At 37.1% G+C, this 21,749-nt stretch overlaps 1 protein-coding gene across 3 annotated transcripts in view; it reads right to left on the reverse strand.

Moving 5' to 3' along the window:
* Window positions 1-10,311: 10,311 nt before the first annotated feature.
* The window catches only part of srek1 (splicing regulatory glutamine/lysine-rich protein 1), a 28,211-nt gene continuing 16,773 nt past the window's right edge, over window positions 10,312-21,749 (reverse strand). For all 3 annotated transcript variants that reach the window (XM_084114769.1, XM_084114768.1, XM_084114770.1), the window contains 3 exons: window positions 14,224-14,292; window positions 14,023-14,137; window positions 10,312-12,117 (listed from right to left, as the gene is read on the reverse strand). In XM_084114769.1, coding sequence (XP_083970895.1) covers window positions 11,962-12,117; window positions 14,023-14,137; window positions 14,224-14,292 — 340 coding nt within the window. In that variant the 3' untranslated portion in view covers window positions 10,312-11,961. The remainder of the gene's footprint in view (window positions 12,118-14,022; window positions 14,138-14,223; window positions 14,293-21,749) is intronic.

Raw genomic sequence — 21,749 nt, forward strand, 5'->3', positions numbered from 1 at the left:
AGAATAGATCCCTGAGGAACACAAGTAGATGTTGATTGATGATTTTCGCTGAGACCAATCTGACAGGTATGATTCTATCCAACTGAGTGTATGTAAGGAGAAATTAGAACTAGATAACTTGGATATGAGAGTTCTATGATTAAAAGTGTCAAAGGCTTTCAGATCAAGAAACTTGGCTCCAACTATACCACATTTACCTAAAAGAGTTTTAATTTTGTCTATAAAAAACAATAAACAATTTGCTGTCTCCATTGAATACTTTGCCCTAAAGCCAAACTGCATTGGATGCAATGTAAATTAACTATTATTCAAGTCACTGCTAATCTGCAACTAATTTCCCCATAACCTTAGAAACAGTGGGTAGGATACTGATTGGCCTATAATTAACAAAAGAAAGGGGATATCCGCTTTTAAATACTGGAACAATAGCCGACTTCCAAAAACTTGGAACTTTACCCTGAGAAATCTAAAGGTTAATAATTCCATTAATAGGTTTAATTAATGTCTAAATAGACTCTTAAAGCATAACTACATCCATAACATATTTATATTTTGCTCTAGATGGTTTAAAAGATCTAATCATTCTCATAACGTCTAAATCAGTAACAGGCCTTATACTAAAAAACAGGCTCCATTGCATTGACTGGACAAATATTTATTATGGTCAGGAAGAAGTCTGCTTTAGCTGTTCTTAATTTCTTTACCACACAATTCCTTATCATGGTAAATCAATATCTATCATGGTTAAATTTGCTTCTAGTAGATGCTTCTTCATCAAATTTAAAATATCTACATTTATTATTTTAAGATTTAATTATTAGCTTTTCATCTGCTTACAAACCCCCTGCAGTTCCTCTCAAACCGTAGTTTGGAAAACCCTGATGTAATATTTAATGCAAATGCACTTCATGTTGTTGATAAAGAATGGAATACATTTTATTTTTCTTTGTATTTTTCAAATCAATGTGATAAACGAGTTAGGTCAAAAAATCTGAAGGCAATCAGATTATATTACCTATACTGCAATTTCCATCATGTAATTTGTGTTCAGTAACCGACTACAATTTGTAATTTACCCAGCACTGCCTATTTGTATCCTGTGGAGCTCTTTCGTTTATAATATCTGCTTTGGTTTCTATGGCTATGTTACATTGGTAGACCTAGTTAGGTTCACTTTGTCTCCTGTATGGAAGCTTGTTTCCGCCACATAATAATAATAAAAAAAATTATTTGGACTTTTTTCCCCTCAGAATTATGTGATAAAAAGTCGCAATTGTGAGTTATAAAGTCATAACTTGCAATTCAGACTTTTTTTCTCACAAAATTTGATATCCCACAATCCTGTACTTTCTATTCTGTGACAGTTGAGCTACAAAATAAAGATGGCATCTGAAAGTTGCAGTTGGTGGTAGGTTTGTGTGTAAATGTAAGTTTTTAACCAACATTTTTCACTTTTGATGTCATTTCCTGAAAGAAATGACTATTGTAGTAATTAATTGCTTGCTTAGTTTTCACCAAAGCTCTCTCTATATTGCTGTAGATCATAAAACTCCTACGCTGCCTCAGAAGTCTGTCCGAAATGAGCTATCTTCGTGCACAAACGCTGCCTAGTGACTTCATTCCCTGCTGCTGTCTCCACCGGCATAAAAATTCAGAGAGGTGTACACCAGCCCAACTAGCAGTATATATTAGTATACTTTTCCACTCTGCGTGGACTTCGCAATAGCACAATCTTTTTTTCTAGACCCCACCCCATACTGTGCCGAACTGTACCGAACCGTGACGTCATAACCGAGGTACGTACCGAACCGTCAGTTTTGTGTAGCCTACCGTTACACCCCTAATGAACAGCAAAAAAAATTCCACTTGAAATATGTTTTTTACACATCTGTTTCAAGTTGGAGTTAATTTCTAACAAGCTGTGGACACTGAATGACTTGCCTGAGGTAAATGTAATGCTACGTGGGATATTGTTTACAAGCTGGTTTACTGATGTCTTTCCTCCGTTGAAACCCTGATTGAGTGATTACACAAGATATAATACATTTCAGTTAGTTTTATTGTATCTTTCAACAACATACCTTCAGATGTTCATTCTTGTTTATTAGGAAGAGATACTCGCGCGAGACACGGGGCAGCTGGGGGCGAGCGGATCGTGTTCGGTACCTCATGAGAGGTGGTGTATCGCGGTTCCCTTTCGAGTCAGTCTCTCGACACTGCGTCACCGAAAGGTGGCACTGGGGGTTATCCCCTCCTTTCTCGAATCGATTGAAGCCTTATGAAATCTCACGGGCGGATGACGGGCCCGCCAATGGCATTCAAGCACGCAAAATAGAGGTGGGCTTCCCCGCACTACAGGGCCGCACAGAACGCCTTTGCCTCAGAATCTTTTCCTTCAGCTTCAAGACGCCATCTACACCTCGCCATTGAGGTAAGCTCGGGATGGTTCCCCCGCAGCGTTCCCGTAACTATGACAGCCCATGTCTCAGTGCAGTGATCTGTCATGGACAGCAGACAAAAAGCTTGGCACTTACACGATATAACAGCCCCTTGTCAGAGTGGTGATCCATCTTGTATGGAATAAAGAGCGTTCCAGCCACTCGCTCGCTTGTGTAATATAAGCAGCCCCCCGTCTCAAAGCGGCGCTTTGTCTTATATAAAATGCTCAGGCCATTCCCTGCCGTTGCCTTCTGTTAACACCGGCTTTGCCGTCGTCTTCTCTTGAAGTTCTGCTTACACTAGCCATTATGCATGCCTACTTGGCTGCTGTCCATCGCTTTCTACGATAAGCACTGGCTGCTTGTGTGAGGAAGTTGGCTGCGTACGCTACTGCTACTTACGCTGGTGCTGTGCTATTCTTTGCCTTTCAGTGTTAAACACCGGCTGGCCGTTGGTTTTCATGAAAGGGGCTAGTGTCACTTACACTGGTCACCGCACACTCTGGCGCTGGTGCCGGTCATAGCCCTTATGTGATGATACACTGGCTATACCGCTTTTTCAAGCTATTTCTGCACCAATGGTCACCCTCGTGGGTTATATCTATGCGCATTGCTGTACACATCCATGGTATAAAAAGTTTTGGTTTGTGGTTTCTCCCACACAGGTAGTAACCTTTGTGGAAAAACCCATGCCAGGTGGGCTATACATGTTGCTATGGCCTATATGTGTTTATAACCTGGATGTTCCTTGCAACACATGTATTGTCTGTGCAGGAATCAAGCTAACTAATCTATGTTCAGCATTCGTGTTAAGCTGTTGCAGCAACCGAGTCGGCGTGTTCGACTAAGTCATGTAAATGACTGACTGGGTGATTGGCACCAGTGTTACGGCTGCCTTCATGTTTCATCTGCACAGTGTTAAACACGCTTGTATTATGTTCATGACAGCACCGGCATCGCAGTTGCAGTGGACATTAGTGCTAGGTGTTGGCACAACCACGGCTTGCCTCCAGTTGCAACATTATGCAATAATATCTGCTTACTGCCGCATGCATTATTTGGTCACCAGAACACACTGTACGGTGTGGTGCTCACACCGTGGATGTCGCATATACCAGGATGAACGTTACTAGGCAATAGTGCCGTCGCCTATCCATGTGTCTGCGGTGTGGAATGGCTGCTGTTTATGCAGTCTGGAGACGAGTGCCGACATGAATGCTGGCAGTGAGTGTGTGGTTTTTCCAGGATGCAGGTGTAATGGAAAATTTGTACAATCTTCAACATATATTGCAAAGTAATGTGTCACATGTTTCTATCGTCTATATTATAACAAGACGGGGTGAAGTCAAAGCCGGTTTCATATGTTTTGTGTGCAAAGGCAAGCGTGTATTTAAAGTACACGCTTAATGGCCCAATGAAAAATAATGAAAACCAGGACATTTTCATCACTTTATAAAAAACAGCCAGGACGGTCAGGACAGGACGTGAAAACAGGACTTGGTCACCCTACTATATTGTGGTATGTGAACAGGATATATGTATGTTTGTACACCTGTATCTGTGCAGAGTGAGACAGGATGGGGATAGCTGAAGAGGGACCTCAGAGGTCAGGATGCATCTAAATTTGTTGGTCCTAGTGTCAAAGGTAGTGATGAATAGGAGTACGTGCAAAAGTGTGCCAAAGTTAGTGGAAAACTACTAGGAAAAGCAACAGCTGAAGGAGACCTTGTTAAAGAATATAAAAGGTGTCGCACAGCTCCTCCTCCTTGTCTTACACTCTGCAGGCAGACAGGCTCTGAATGTCTGTATGACTGACTGACCTTCTCTTGCAAGAGAATAAATTACTTTAAAAGACAATCTGACTCAGTGTCTCTTACGCAGTGATGATGTTCAAGAAATTTTTGCCACAACAATTTGGTGTCAGAAGTGGGATTCCTTGGATGTGCCTTTCGGACCCGAGAGTGGACGGTGAATTGGCCTCCTGGACTCAAGAGTCACAGCCCTACCCCAAACAGTTTTGAGGGACGGGGGGCTGTTCCGAGGGGTCCGGAGGAAGCAACCACTGGAATTAAGTGAAAACGAACCCGGGTGGCAACAAAATCTCTGGTAAGAGACAGTTAAATGTCTTTTATTTTGGTATAAAAGTGAGTGAACCATAGCGGCTGAGACTATTGTGCTCAGCCGCTAAGTGGTTTCAAAAGAACCGCACCAGATTAATTGGGTGAACTTAAATTGAGCGCTGGAAAGTGCTTCAGGGAAAGATTTTGAGTAAACCGTAATTAATTACGCACTGGAAAGTTCACCCCTGTCCGGTCTTGGGTGAAAAATCGGATCTGTTGGAGACGTCCGACAGATTACTAGGTGTGCGCCGAATTGGGAAAATCCACGGAGATAGAAAACAGCCACTATGGGGTCATGAATCAGTTGAAAAGGGCAGTGATAAACAAAAAGGTTGTTGTGGTTGCGTTCAACATGTGTGTAAAAATGTGATTTTGTTTTATTTTATTAATGTTATGGAAACAAGGGTATTGAAGAAGGAAATGCCATATTTTTATAACAAGAGTTAAAGGAGCAAAAAGCTATAAGGCTGTCTCTGCAATTGAGGGATTGAGATATGTGTAATATAATCTTTTGGGTTTTGTGAAACAGTAGAGATAAGTGGGACTGAGACAATACTGATAATATTAAGTTGAATCTGCAGACTAACCATTTGATAGAGGAATACTGTTTCAAACCAGTTTTAATGAAATTGATGACATATAGTACAAATTTGTATACTTTATGAAGAGTAACTGAACAGTCCTGAAACAAATATAATAGTGAGACAGAAGAGAGCAAACGCTGTAAGCAGCTGTGCTCTGAAGCTCTCACTTCAAAGAGATTTGCAGAAATTAAGAAATGTAATAGTTTTGATTCTGATTGGAAAGATAAACAACAAATTGACTGGCTCCAAACAAAGACAGAGCTGAAATGATACAAATTTCAACTAGAGGTGAAGGGAAATTCTAGTGTTAATGTGGGTTAGAAAGTAGATCAGTGTTAATTTGATGAAATCAAAGGTTTTGTCTAAGAAAGAACAGGAGATAAAAATAAGGTCATAAGATTGAAGACTTGAGGAATTCCTGTTAAAGGAAAAGATCTATAATAAGTACCGGCTGTTTTAAAGTGAATGGATAAGTATTGTTGATGTAGAATTACAGATAATGACTAAAAATATGAGTTGCAAAATACATAAAAGTAACTAAAGGGTTGATTGTGTTTTAATGAAACTTTAAAAAAGGTTTAGATGATATAGAGATTAATCTCACGGATGATTTACAATGATAACTGCAAAAGATGTATCAAGCAGAGAGTGCTAGCCTCCTCAAAGATAGTGTGAATCCTAATTGCAGATTGATAAACTCCTAGAAAAACATTGAAGTCAGATATTAAACTACGGTAATTGAGAACTTGACAACTGAAATTGAGATGAAATGTGAAATGCGGTCACTATAAAAAAATAATTCTTTTTTTAAGATCAAATAAGCAGAAGCAGTATTACTGGATTAACAGTTGCTAAATGTAAAATGTGTAGAAAGGCATCTGATTAAACAAACAGCTTGTTAGTGTTTGAACGTGAAGGAAAAGTGTGTTGGTTAAAGGGTTGTACGACATTTAGTGTTGACCATTAAAGAACTAGAAGCTGATGGTTTGCTTTCAAAAGATAAGCTTGTGATAGGCTGTAATGAAACAGTTTGCTTATCTGAATCTGGCCCCACCATGATTTGGTGTGCTGTGGCTGAAACTGCCAGTGCGACAGAGACTCAATCTGAGTGGAAATTAATAATGTCTAAATTCCCTGATCTGTGGGCAAAAGACAAATAAAAAAAATTAAAAAATAAATGTTTGTTTGAAAATGCATGTAAATTCTGGCAAATGTATTAAGTTGGGCTAGAGTCAAAAGAAAGTAAAATGAAACTATGTTAAAAGTTGATGAGAGTGCAGTGTACCAGTCCTGAATGCCTCAGAGTCTCTCTCATTCAATGTCAGTTAAAAGCTGTTATCTGAGCCTGTGTTCTAAGTGTTAATAAGCTATTTATAGTAAAGCACAGTGTTTCAGTTGAAAATCATAGACATGGAAATGTTAAAATAAATCATGCTACAGGCAGGTCAGATTTTATACATTTAGAGGGCAATTTGTGTGTAAATGTTTTAAAAGTAAAATTCAATGACTTTAAAATAATAATACAGACCTTAAACGATAGAAGTGATGTTTTTGACTAGTTTATTTTAGGACCAGTAACTTCTCTGTATAATCTTAGTCTCCACCACGAAACAGGGCCGATGGCTCCGGCTACAGATGTAGATGTACACTGAATGGACGGTTGTGATCTAATTTCACTGAGTATAATCTCAGCAGTGCTAGGTTGCTGCTTTTAAAGGGTAAATAAACCCTAAAACAACTTTTTTTAGTTAATGATCTGTAAGACTGAGGCTTTATTAATGCTGTTCATTGATTCAAGTAATTTTTTTGACATTTGGGTTTAAAGGGTCATGAAACCCCCCTATTTCAGCGCAAGTCTAGCTCACACTGTTTTTGAAAAATGCAACTGAAATGGGCGTGGATGGCTGTGAGAAGGGGAGGGGAGTGTGGGTGTGGTATTGCACGGCAGGGATAACTGTTATTGCATATCATTACAAATGTGTCGTAAAACGTAAGCAAAAAAAGTTTTTTTTTTAAAAGCTGGCAATACACTGACACTATTTCTGTCATTTCAAAAGTAACTGAACGCCCTGTCATCAAATTCTATCGAATAAAACATATTAAATGTACATATTAATTATTATGATTTCAAACCCGGAAGACGAAAATAGCCGATACAAACTCAAATTTAACCATTTATATCCTATTATTAAATTTTACAGATTATAACATTGTCTTCTATGGTGTTAAACACACCTACCTCTGTTAAAATCTCAGAAAAATTGGTTTAGGGTTTCATGACCCTTTAAAGTGTTTTAATTCTACAATATATGGTGTAAAAACATCTGAGTGCTGCCCTCTTCAGGTTGAACAGTGGCTAATGCAGTTGAATTTTCCTATTGGAAGTTGTGGTGGTCGGTGACATCAGAGGGAACCAGCTAACCACGCCCTTGCCTACAGAGAGATGCGTCTCAGATGCACGCCCCCTCTCCACTGGGCTCTGCCTACTTTTCCAGCATTTTTCAAATATTGCCAGTGGGTGGAGTCAGGCTCTGACCAGGGGTTTAGTTACCCTTTAAGATGTTTAATGGATTTAAGTGATTAAATACTGCTGTTATTAACCTGTCTCCCTGTGTTAACACTATTAGGCAGTCTGAATGGCTCTGGTGACTCTTGAATGTACTTTCGCTAAGCTCCAGAAAACAACTGATTATTTTTAAGAAAACGGTCAAAGATTCTGTTATGGGGAAAAGCGGTTACCAGTGTGCATGAAGTGATTACTCAACGACGGGTAAGATCCAAGCGGCAACCTCCCTGTCTCTCTCTTGAAACTAACACGGAAGTTAATTCAACGGCAATTCATCGACTGGCCGCTTGAGGCTGGGTGCACAAGTGAGTCAAATCTGTATCTCCCCCATGTTAAAATACCCAACTTTACAGCAGAAAAAAAAACATGTTTACAGCCTGGTGCAAAAAGTGGCTTTGGTCTATATAGCTTATTTTTCCCTTCATGACAACTGTGAGGGAGGTGAATTTTTTAATAACTCATCCGTTTACATTATATTAAGCCTTAAAGTTCTGCATAATTAAGGATGTCCACTTTTGAGTTACAGGTGGATTCCCGCTGCTGTGGTCATTAATCATCATTAGCTGTTTGTCTGCTGTCTGTTAGCTGTCACGTTACCTCAGCTCATTGTCTGACTGTAAAAATAAATAAATTCGGGAGTGACGCGCTGCCAAGATGGCAACAGTCGGCCACGCCCACTTTAGGCTTCAAAAACCATAGATATCCATATAAGGCTAGATGTCTTAAGGCGGAGTCACTTCCGGCATCACCGGCGGCCATCTTGCCACAGGGAAGCTGTGAATTAAGGTGAGTGATCAGCACGCACACAAATCCTCTTATCTCGCTGAAATCTTGACGGATTTACAAACGGTTTGGTTTCTTACAAACGTTATTAACGTGGCTATAATTCTTTCATATGGAAGTCCATTGTTATAATTATTCATATGTATGCAGTGTCATAACTACATCTCTGACGTTTAGAACAAACCAAACCATTTGAAAATCGGTAGAAAATTGAGCAAGTTATGGTTATTTAAAAGTACATGCACCATGTTACAAGTGAGCGAGCACCCTGTGGTAAGATGGCCGCCGTGTGTGGACGTCGACCTCCATTGGCCAGCAGCGTGGACGAGACATCTAGCCTTTATTATATGATATCTATGTCAAAAACGGTCTTCAGAAACCTACGGGTGACGTCACGGACACTACATCCATATTTTTTTACAGTCTATGGTAAGATCCTCTTTGGCCAAACGAGGGTAACCTAAGGCAGGGGGTCACGCCGCGACTGGGCATCTCCTGATGGGAGGTGTGTTATGTGAGATGGGTATGAGAGTGGAGCGATGACTATGAGGCCAGCAGCATCATTATATCATTAAGGGGGGATGAGCTGTGAGAAGTTATGGCAGTCTAACCCAGAAATGTGAGTTCCTCCTTAACACTCACCAGAAACCGCATTCATTGAATGGCTTGTTTTTCATTGTGAGAAGTGTCTGCAACTATGCCAGGGGACAACACCCTGAAGAGAAGAAAATTATAGATTAAGAGCTAATGGGAATGGGCTTTCAAGAGCCAGGTGAGACTGAAGAGCCAGGTCTAGTTGAATAATCATAAAAACGGCCTCCCTTGCCAATGAGGGAAAGACCATTGAAACAACTCGCAAAGAGTCAGCCTGGTGAAGACGGAATGTCCATGGGGCGAACGAGATGATCAACACACCTGGAGGAAGATGTGGACCAACTAATGGTTTAAGTTTAGCGGAAGAATCTGTTTCGTGATGATGTTGATGATTTTATTTGATTGAATCAAACTAGGGCTTAATATTGATATAGATCTAATAATTTGATTGGTGCAAATGTTTTCAGGAAAAGTAGAAAATCTATTAATTGATGTGAAGTATGGTAATAAGCTAAAAAGGTGGTCCGTAATGGACAAATCTGAGTTAATTTTGAACAACTACTTTGGAGAATGGATCAAATTATATAAACATTTACATAATTTATATAATATATTTATATTATATAATAAAATTATAAACCTTTTTCTGGTTATATTTTATTAAACAACTGAGTAAATCCATTGCCTGATTGAATTAAAAATTAACAAAATATGGTTAGGAAAATGGAGGTGATATATGGAGATGGGCATGGATTAATGGAAAAGGCTGAATGTGTAGGAGTTATGATTGTATGTGTTATTTTGATAAATTTGTTATTCATGGGTGAGTACGTACAGAGACTGATGAAAACTGGAATGTCTGTTCAATTGGTGAAAATGACAGTCTGCAAGCTAAACAAAAAGGAAATTTAGCATACAAGTCGTATGGACCACTTTTATTCTCATTTACTTTCACTGTATGTATATGTTTATTTCCTGTTCATGTATAATAATCATATTTTTACAATATATCATTCTCTGCATTAGAGTTTTTCATGTTTTATATTTTAAAATCATAAGGACTGTTACACATTTAAAACTAGGAACTTGGCATGTCACTCATCCTGTGCCCCCAAAATGCACTTAACTCCAATAAGAGGAGTTTTACATGCACAAGCACCACTCACATTTTGTTCACACAATGTAAAGAGCTGCGCATTCAGAAAAACATTTGCCAGTAATATAGATAAACTGGAAGTATAACCTCTTTAATGTCAATTTCATGTTAGGGAAAATCATTTATACATGTACTTCTAAACAGATGCAGAGAATCACACCGCTCACAAATCAATAAAATTGAGAAGTCACTTCATTCTTATTCATTAGTTCTGCTGCTAACGAGTACTGTATATAATTCTATATAACCACTTACAAAATTAGACTGAACAAAAAATACATAATATAAAAAATAAATAATATTCAGAAGCTTTAAATTGTAGTAAATGAGACTGTTAATAATTTTACTGTACTCATCAATCGGTAAAAGGATTCTTAGAAAACCCATTAAAACATCTGAATATATGCCACACAATACTTGTATGAAGAGATTAATGTAGGTCTCTGTATACACTGGTTCAAACTAAATACTGTTAAAAAATAAAGATAAAACTATGCATTTTACACAAGCTTTGTTATAATGCTAAATAAATAACCCCTTTTGACTTGATTTACAGTTGTTAAATATTCGGTTGCCACGCAGTCTCTGTCTAGGCACTTTCAACACACAATGTGCTGAGAAACAGTTCACTGGGAGTGTTATTCTACACATGTACTAATTGCATTTTTGTTTTTTACTTTAGTAAATAGAACTGATGGAAAAGACCAAGTAGACAGGGTGAATCTTCAGGTACCCCAAAATCAACTGCTGCCATTATTTTCATGACAATTAATGACAAATGCCTTTCCACTTTTCAGCATATACATACAGTACCGGTCGAAAGTTTGGAAACATTACTATTTTTAATGTTTTTGAAAGATGACACTTATGCGTTATGTTTCCAACATTGATAATAAATCAGCATACTACAATGATTTCTGAAGGATCATGTGACACTGAAGACTGGAGTAATGATGCTGAATATTCAGCTTTGCATCACATAAATAAATTATATTTTAATATTTCACAATATTTCAGTTTTTTCTGTATTTTTGATCAAATAAATGCAGCCTTGATTAGTGTAAGAGACTTCTTTTAAAAATATGTTTCCAAACTTTTGATCAGTACTGTATATATATATATATATATATATATATATATATATATATATATATATATATATATACACATACATACATTTATCACAATGAGAATTGTGGTGAAATTGTGCTTAAATGTCATGAAAATAATCACAAACAAACATCCTAAAGACAGGCTTCATTGTCTTTATGCAAAATATATTATTTTGATTTTGAATTAAACATGACTTTTTTGAGATGCACACTAATAATAATGGCTTTGTTTTAGTAAGATGGACCAAAAAAAAAAAAAAGCTAGAAATAAGCATAAAATGTTATCTTTCCACAAGAGTGTAAACACAAAGAGACATGCAAAAGAAAACAAATCCAAAACGGATTTAAAAAAAGTGACCTGAATACAAGCACCTTCATTCAATATACCGCATCTCTCTGCACATGTAGATCTATCCACAACTTTACATTTTCATCCATATGAATATCATATGACAGGTAGCATATTCACAGCAGTAGAAAATGTTTTCAAAAGCCTACAATCACACAGCAATGGACGCAAGAGAAAGCACTTTAAAAACTGAGACAGTTGTTACAGTATGATACATAATGCTGTGCTCTCCAGACTTGGCATTATGGGTAGATGTGGATCACTCAGCTGCAGAGAGATCATCCTCCTCAGCGTAAGTGCTCATGTAGCTGCCGTTGAGGTGAGCTCTAGGAGATCTGTCATCGCTTCCCAAAGAGCCTGACCCGTCCATGTCACTGTCATACTCCTGGTCCACCTGCTCGTAGCTCCTTTCCATCTGCAAAATCAAACCATGACTCAGAAAAGGGCAAACAACACTTTCCATTCAGTAAATCTGACTGAAACCAGAATAAAGTCAGCATGCCACAGGCTGCAAGCTTCATCTAAATAACCGTTCAATAATTATAATCTCGTGGGTATTCATAGCCCAAAGTCATCTTTAATTCCCACATGTAACATTCACAAGTAGTAAAAAGGCAGTAAAAATATTTTGTTACAAAAGATTTTCGTTTCAATAAATGCTGTTCTTTTGAATTTTCTATTTATCTAAACAATGGATCATGGTTTCTACAAAAATGTGAAGCAGCACAAGAAATGAGAAATGTTTCTGAACACCAAATCAGCATATCAGAATGATTTCTTAAAGATCACATGACCTTGAAGGCTAGATTAATGGCTGCTGAAAATTTTAAATTACATTTTCAAAAATATTAGAATAGAAACCTGACATTTCACATTACTGTATTTATATAAAATATTAAATAATATATAATTTATAATATTAATATTTTACTGTATTTTTAAATAAACTATTAGCAAACACAAATGATTCATGTTTTAAGTCATATTTATAAGTCACATAATTCATATAAATCAATGCGAAACACCACACCCGTAGGTATTACAAAAAAATATATTTTTTTGACGAATTGCTCTTTTTGTTTATTACTTTAATAAATAGAAATGATGGAAAAGACCAGGAAGAGAGGGTGAATCTTCAAGTACCCCAAAATCAACTTCTGCCATTATTTTATTATATTATAGCAATGAGAATTGTGAGGAAATTGTGCTTAAATGTCATGAAACTAATCACAAATAAACATCCTTAATTAAGGCTTCATTGTATTTATGCAAAATATATTATTTTGATTTTGACTTTTTTAAGATGCACAATAATAATAATGACTTTGTTTTAGTAAGGTGGACCAGAAAAGATAAGTCACATAATGCATATAAATAAATGCATTAAGAAACGATTATTGAAACACTACACCCCTAGGCATAAAACAATATTTTTGGATGAAAAATGTATGATTTTTATATTCTGTAATTGATGCATTGAACATTCATTTTCAGACGCTCAGATGCTTTGATGTACCAAGTAATCGCTTCAGAAGTGTTTTCATCACGTCAAAAATGTCAAAAAGATAAATCCTGTGAGAACGGTTCACACTTTATCAAAAAGACGTCACATTTAGAGGATATATCAAAGCTTTACAGTAAAAACAGTCATAATGATAGTTATCAGATGCAGAGAGGCGTAAAAAAAAAAAAAGGTGTTAAAAAGTCAATCTGTGAAAGGATCAGCTGTGGTCCATTGTTTCTTATCTATTAAAACTAGAGCAGCACGCCGCGTTACGGCTGAGCTACATGCAAATAATTTAATCTGAATGTGCACAGCGAGCTCTTTGAGGTGTGCGGGGAGAAATGAGTCCTTCATTATGAGCTTTAGGTTTAGAGTTTTCAAACATCACTAATATAATTGCAAAAGCATCAATGCAAAACGGTTATTGATCCAGTGAGTTGAATACAGAAGAAATTGACAAATTGGTGTAAAGAAGACATATTAACATTAGCTATTCTCCCACGACCAAAACCACAACTATCTGAATGCCACCACACTGTTTAACCGTTAGTTCATATGCCTCCAGAGATTAGTTGTACCTGGTAATGATGTAGTTTCACAATATGAATAAAGAGACTGTCCTTCCATGGTGCTATTAACAATATGTGTCACAAAGATTTTCTAGGAACAGCTGTGTAAAATGTGTTGGTGTTAATTTAACGTTAATACTAAGGGTGTTACTTAACCTCAGACCAAAATTTATTCTGTTTGCGTTACATGAATGAAGGTCAATGTGCGTGTAAATGAGCTAGTGTTTAAAATTAAAATAAGACACACCAGTGAGGGTTTAGATTTATGGTCAGAATCCCCGCTTTTCCTCCTGGACGTTGAGCTCTCCATCCTTTCTCTGCTATTGTCCCATCCTTTATCTCTCTTTTTATCTTTCTTGCCTCTGAAAATGGACAGGAGAAATTAAGATTTTAATAATGAACATGCCAATACAATAGTGTCAGACCAAAATTGTCACACGCAGTAAACCTTTTGGATTGTGATGGTGACCTGGCTCTCCGCTTGGGTGACCTGGATCTACTTCTTTTCTTATGTCCTCTGTGAGATAAAGAAGGAAAAAAACAATCTAAACGCACACAAAACAAATATTGTTAAAAAACTAATTTTTTTTTTCTTATTTTCCAGTGAAAATATCTAAACATCTTTCCTAAAAAATTATACATTGACACAAAACTGTATTAAAGTTGCACAGAAGGATTTAAAACAGAGTTAATAGTGGGAAAGACAACTTGAGGTTTATGACAATTGTTTGTGATAAGTTCAGAAAAATATTTGCATTTTGCGGCCTTTGCAGCTTTCTGAAACAAGTGAATGCAGATGGCACAGCGGTTACACTGGTAACTCATAAACAAAGCAGCTGCACTACTTTCTGTTTCTGAACAGTATTTAAATGTTTTAAACAGCCATTCAGGTTTTTGTATTCGCAATGATGTTCATCATAGAACCAAATTGTTACGTACGCTATGCTACGCAAGTTTGTTTTTGCATATGTTATCACACGTGTGTGTTTGTGTGTACCCTGTCTGTTTAAGGATTGAAATTAGATTGGAGGATCCACCTGTCAGTCTGCTGACGTCTGTGAACGCGCCACCAATCGCCTGTCACATGCAGTTTATGAATGGTGCTAACATTAATGGCGTCAGCCTCTGGGGTTGAGAGAGGGCACGCTCTGTGAGGACGGCTTTATTGCTTTACTATCTGGCAGTCGCTACTATCTGGTAGTTCTCATTGTTTGTTTGTGCTGGTGTTTATTCTGTGCGCTTAATACATGCTTGATGTGAAACGTTAAATGTTTGTGGTTGCTGCTCTTGTGTAACGAATGGACTTAATCCAAAATGCTCTAGGCATCATAAAACCTTCCCCCTCTCCCCTTGTTGTCATTGGCCCTCAAGCCAGTTCTCTTCAAAGACCGTTATCACCTCTGCTCTCCTGAACGATCTGAGCAAGAGACTGTGTCTGCCACCCTCAAATACCCCTTTTCCACCAAGGCAGTGCTGGTGCCGTTTCGGAGCCGGTGCCTACCCGCGAACCAGTTCTTTGTGTTTCGACAGCCAAAGAACCGGTTCTCGGCCAGGAAAATTGGTTTCAAAGCGGCACCAACTCTTTGCTGGACTAGAACCGTTCTTTTACCACGTCATGCTTACGTCGGGGGCTGGGGGCGGGGTTATTGTCGAACTTCTTCTCGAATGTAACCACCGTCTATAGTAGTGGTTCTCAACGGGGGCGGTACCGCCCCCCAGGGGGCGTTCAGAGAACAACGCGTTGGAAGCAAGATTTTTGAAAGGGGGGCGTTCAGGTCTTAATGGGGGGCGTTTACGAGTTTAAATATGTAACGCAAATTTTTTTTCATTTACTTTTATTCATTTTAAGCATTTAGTAATTTAGTTGTAATAAACACTTTAAGGGGGCTATTTAAAAAGTGTTAGGACTATGTTTTTGTTAAATTATGTTGTAAAACATATGCGCAGAGTGTGATATCATATTGTGTGTGCACGCGCATCTATGGTGCGCGTGAAAGAATACCTCAGCAGCGCTCAAAAACAACAACAAAAAAAAACATTCGTGCAGCCGCTCTACTCCTGACCGCAAGTCCACCGTCAGTGTTGTAGGTAGGCACTAGGCAGGTTTTTTGTGTTCATTTCTATTGCATTATGATTGAAAGCAGTATCACTAATGTCAAAAATATCATGTGCAGTCAAGTTGTGTATATGCTGTTTAAATGAGTGTTCAAGCGCGTTTAGAATGCCTAACATTCTAAAATCTTCCAGTTTAAAGCGACATGTAGCCTATCGTTACTTTTGCAACGACTCTATTATTTTTCCAGTCTTAGACCAGTGCTCAAGCACTGACTAGAATCCAGCACTGACAAGAATCAGCATTCACAAGCTCAGAAATGTGTTTCACGCTGACAACAATCCGGTGGTGCCTAGAATCACGCAGCGGAGGAATGGAAAGTTGACAAGCCATTAAAACGTATTGACTTAAGAAACACTTATATTTTTTTCAAATAATTTCAATAAATCATGTTCCCATTCACTCTGGCGACGAATTTTAAAATTAATTAAAATATTCTATTTATAAGGTAAAACTTTTACATTTTTAGGCATTAACTAATTCAAATCCCTAATGCCATAATGTTTTCTTTGTTCACCAAGTAATTTACTAGTCAGGCATTATTGTTAACTCGTAAGACAGTAAGGAGAAAATGACAATTTGATGGATAATTTAAATATATTTCTGCAATCACATTTTGGTAATGTATTCATTCCGCCGTCACATCTGAGAATGAAACGCTGCTTGGGTAGTTTCAAGATATACAAATAATTAATAATACAATAATAATTTAATTGTTCATATGTGTTTAATCTTGTTAGAAGATTATTTTTTTTTACTGATTATGAACACAAATTAATCACAACAAACCAAATTAATTGTAATTGTATTAATTATACCATTGATGAAAACAAGCTGATACCAAGATATTTTAGGCCTACAATTCTAACATAATTTTTCATGAAAAATCATGATTGTATTTATTTTATTTTTTCGAAAGTAAGGTTAATGTAAGCAGCTTTTTGCAATACTCTCCTAAATGCGTAATAAAACCTAAGTGCAAACATTACCGCTTTAATGACCATCCTTTATTTTTCAGTGCATTTGTTTTACAATATATGGCTATTACTGTCATAGGATTAATATTATAACTATTATTATGTAGTAGTGTAATGTAGACAGACACAACTAAAAGAGGTTTGAATTTTTCTTTGTTTAATTTGCACATTGAATATGGGTTGGCACTTTTAATTTTGAACTCTCAAAGTGCACCAGATTGATGAATTTAACATTAAAATGCACAAAATTTTCTTACGGGGGGGGGGGGCATGCCCCCAAACCCCCTTAGAAGGCCCGAGGTCCACTCAACACAGATTTACCAAAATCCTGTGAGAAACACTGGTATTGCTATGCGAAAACTGCGTATCATATGCACGTAAAAACTCATTTTCACGTATAAATTGCACGATAAACACAATGCGTGCTATAGAGACGTATTTTTATGAGATCAGTTTAGACTCTATAGTAATCCAGACGAGCAGCACAAATGTGTTCTAAACGTCTTCTTCTGACCCCAATATAGGATCGCAAAGCCAGGAGAAACATTTGCAGAAAGACAATGTAATTGTTATGCTTGAAGTTGGCGCAATCGTTTCTGGGAAAGCGAAGACGTATGGCAACGTACACAGTGACGTAACGACATCGTTTGCTGGGCTCTCTAGTCAGTGGAAAAACAAACAGGTTCTGAGAAGGTTCGCAAATTGAACCAACTTTGAACCAGCACCAGTTCCGAACCAGTTCTTTTTTGGTGGAAAAGGGGTAAAAGACAGCACGAGAGTCCAGACGGCACTAGCCATTTGGTTAAAGACAATAGAGATAAACTTCCAATACACAAGGACACTTACTCCATTCTTACCCACACACTTTCCCAAATGTTTATAGTATTTCTCCTGAGTTTTATGCATGTCTCTATGTTTTATTAGTTATGACTTATGATTCTTTAGTTATGTTAGAGTAACTTCAAATGTTCAAATGCTGCTTTAATGTCTTCAAATCCCCTTTCTTGATATCAAAAGAATCCTCTTTTGATTTTATAATCAATGGTGTACAACATGTTATGATAAATTGCATTATAAATATTTGTACCATACTTTTGTGTAAAGACTGCACAAATTCTCCATGCCAGCATGAACATGCAAATGGAGATAAGATGAACAAAGACTTTCTCCCGGTCATATTTGATTGGCCACCTCACCAAATGAGTGTGAACTGAGAGGACCTTTAAGAGTGACTGATTAGTTCAGATCTTTGCTCAATCTCTTTGAGACAACATTTTTCCTGTCTCCTTCCGGCAACTTCATCTTCAAGTTAACTTCTTTGGATTCAACGTTGGACCAAGTTCATTTCTTTGGATTCAACGTGGACCACACCAAGAACCCAAACGAACGCTTCAGCGCACTCCAGGCAAAATCATCAAGAATCTCCTGCATCTGGACTTGTTCAGCAACCGAAGTCAATGCAAGTACTTGTTTGCAGCCTTTAGATGCGTTTCTAAGTTATTGTGCCCCTTTAAGGTGACCCTGATTCTCAGATGTTTCTCGTAGGTTGTGGTTAACTGATTGTAATCTTGCCATTCTCTTTTCTTCTCTCTCTCTCTTTCTTCACTTTTCTTTACTTTCTTGATTCTGTATACAATCTTTGCTTAGTTTAGTTGTGTGTGTAGCCTACCCTAGTTTCATTTATTAAACCATTATATCGACGCTTTATTGTCTCTGTGTTTGCCACATATCGAAGTCACTTAAACATCTTGATCTAGCGATACCTATGCTATTACCCTGCTAGTACTTTATTTACTTTAGTTGGAAAAGGTTATTCTTTCTTGGCCAGGAAGATAATATATTTCCTAGAATTGATAACTGATTATGCTTTCTGTTCATTGGATGAACTGATTAAATAATTGTACTATTAATCTGCTCCTCAATTACAAGTGAACATCGTTTAAACTCGCTGAAGAGGTTGTGAGTCAGGTAAGCAGGTCGTGACCTACATTTACAGCACGCAGGTTTCATTATTGTATCAGATGCACTAGGCTTAGGAGGTGGTGCTAATTATGTATGGTTTTTTTTTGTTCTTTTTTTTTTTTGTTACTTTTGTTGTTAGTTAGTATATGTTGGGTTAAACCTAGAAGGGTTTTTGTTTTATTCAGTTTTTGATTTAAGCACCTCTTTTGCTCCTTCCTCTCCTCCAGATTCTTTTTGTTGTACATATTGTAAATATTCATTATATATATTATATGACCAAATTGTTGGTTTGTTGTCTGCTCCTTTTCTTTTGCAATCCCCTTACTGTCGTGACACACGCATGCAAAATATTTTGTGTCTAATAAAATTCCTAGACAAATAACATCTAGTTAACAAGGTACGTAACAAATACTTAAAGCTGCAGTTCGTAACTTTTTTTGTGCTCAAAATGTACAAAATTTATATAATAAGCAAGTACATCATGAATCCATTTTCCAAACCAGGGTTTTGTCTTATTCATGAATCACTACGGTACACCTATAATAAGTGTTTGACTATTTTAGACTGGTACGGGTGGTAACACTGCGGAGTAGCCCAGTACCTGCATGACTCGTCATAGACATAAACACAGAGAAGTAGCTCCGGCTACAATGTTCTTCAGCAAGACACATGCAGTTCTGTTTATTAACCGCAAGAGTGGCAAAAGTTACGGACTGCAGCTTTAAATACTTAAAAGCAGGGAACTACACTAACCTTTTCCACTGGTGGCACTTGCGCTACTAACTTTTTCAGTTACTGGCGCAAAACATGATTTGGTCGCACAAATTATTTATAGTAAGCCGCTCTGGATAATAATGAACAATAATAAAACTGTATTGCATACAGATGTGCTTTTTATTTTACTTGCCATCTTTTAAACCACATGCCTTCTTGTTTTCTTTAACATTGGTTGGGATAGATTTAAGTTACTGCAATAGAAAATACAGTACACAATAAAGTGCAAAATTCATTTATTTTGGATTTCAACATGCTATGGTTGGCACAAATGGGCAGACTCCTGAACTCTTAAGGAAAAATAAAATAAATATAATCCATAAAATAATGCGTGCTTCATACTGTCATTGTGAAGCTTCAATGATTCGTGTTTGAATTGTTTTGACGCAGTTACAAATTTGGACAGTCCTGCAATTGAAGGCCCACAGAATTTACAGTACACACAATGCATTGCTCCGTCTTGGTACCTTAACCACTAGTATTCTTCGAGCCACTGGTGTCGAAATTCATATGTCCGTATCGTTTTTCCCACATGTGCTTTTCCTGACGAATCCTTCTCAGCCTCATCATTCTCACTCACTCACAGGCTCCGTTTGACATGTTGAATCGACATCAAGTGATGGTTGTTACACTTGAACTTCCTTTCTTAAAAAAGGAGTCAATTGTCCGCTTCATTTCAACACGTGCAGATTGTAGGCTATGTTGAGATATATATGCGATTGCTGCGTGTGTCTTAACGAGAGGTATTTTTTTTTTAAATCAACGTTAGGCTACGCCTACACCATTCCGGGAGGGGGCGGGGGGGTCGCGGGGCTGAAGCCAACTTGATGTGTTGAATGCTCAGAGCACGTTATAAAACGTATTCTTAAAATACACATTTCTGTTTTAATAAATGCTCATAGTAAATCATAGCATATTGCCTAAAACATAAGGTAGGTACAAAAAAATCAGTGATACATTTGCGACCCATTAAAAATTAGGGTTGCAATGGCATTTCAAAAGGTCGCATATGCGACCATTTTGGTCGCAGTGTAGTTCCCTGCTTAAAAGACTTAATAGGCTATTTATTTTCAAACTTAACATTTTTTTCATTTTAATCTGGAGTCTGCACTACAACACAACCTAGATATTGATTGAAAATGTTCAGATTCTTTAATTGTTCCATTGCTCCATTAGTTAACATTAATTAATTCACTAGTTAACAAACTGACAATGAAAAATACTTCTAAAGCATTTATTAATCTTAGTAAATGTTAGTTTCAACATTTCATAAACATTAAAATCGAAACGTTAACTAATGAGACCTTATTGTAAAGTGTTGCTTATAGTTCTTTATAATTTTCTTAAAAAACATTTTAATGTCCAGTTCTTTTTGCTTTAAGAAAAAAGTTATTAATCCTTTTAAACCAAAAATTCAGTTTCGTGATAATACCATAATATACCGTGATAAAAGAGAGAGCGAGTTCTTTTATTAAAATCTACACATTAAAGAGATAATTCACCCAAAAATGAAAATTATGTCATTAATTACTCAACCATTCTATTCCAAACCCATAAGACTTTTGTTCATCTTCGGAACACAAATGAAGATCTTTTTGATAAAGTCTGAGAGCTTTTGGCCCTCTCCATTGACAGCTACGTCACTACCATTTTGATGCTTCAAAAAGTCCATAAAGAGATCGTAAAACTAATCCATATAAATTGAGAGGTTTAGTCCAAATTTTCTGAAGAGACTTGATCAGTTTTATATGAACAGATTTAATTTAGGCTTTTATTCATATTTAAACTGATTAACGGAAATAAACAGAAGCTCAACCGAACCTGCTTGACGCACGAGAACAAATATCTTGCGGAAGTTAAAACGTTAAAACTGCAATTTACCAAAGACAGTCTCAAAAACACGGTTTGTAAATCGCTGATGTTCCTTACGTCACAAACTACCCTGTAACCAATCACGTCAACGTGCCGGCGGGCTTTAGCATATCATTAACTATGCTCTGAAGCCAGGTTATCCCGGTATATTTTTCTGTTGATATGAAAAATCAGGTACATTTACAAATATAACGGGTGAATTATGTATATGCTGTATATGACAATGCTATGATGAACTATATGCCTTTCTCCACTGACGTTCAATGATGTTCAAAG

The sequence above is a fragment of the Abramis brama genome, assembly GCF_963993115.1.
Source record: "Abramis brama genome assembly, chromosome: 5".
Taxonomy (NCBI): Eukaryota; Metazoa; Chordata; class Actinopteri; order Cypriniformes; family Leuciscidae; genus Abramis; species Abramis brama.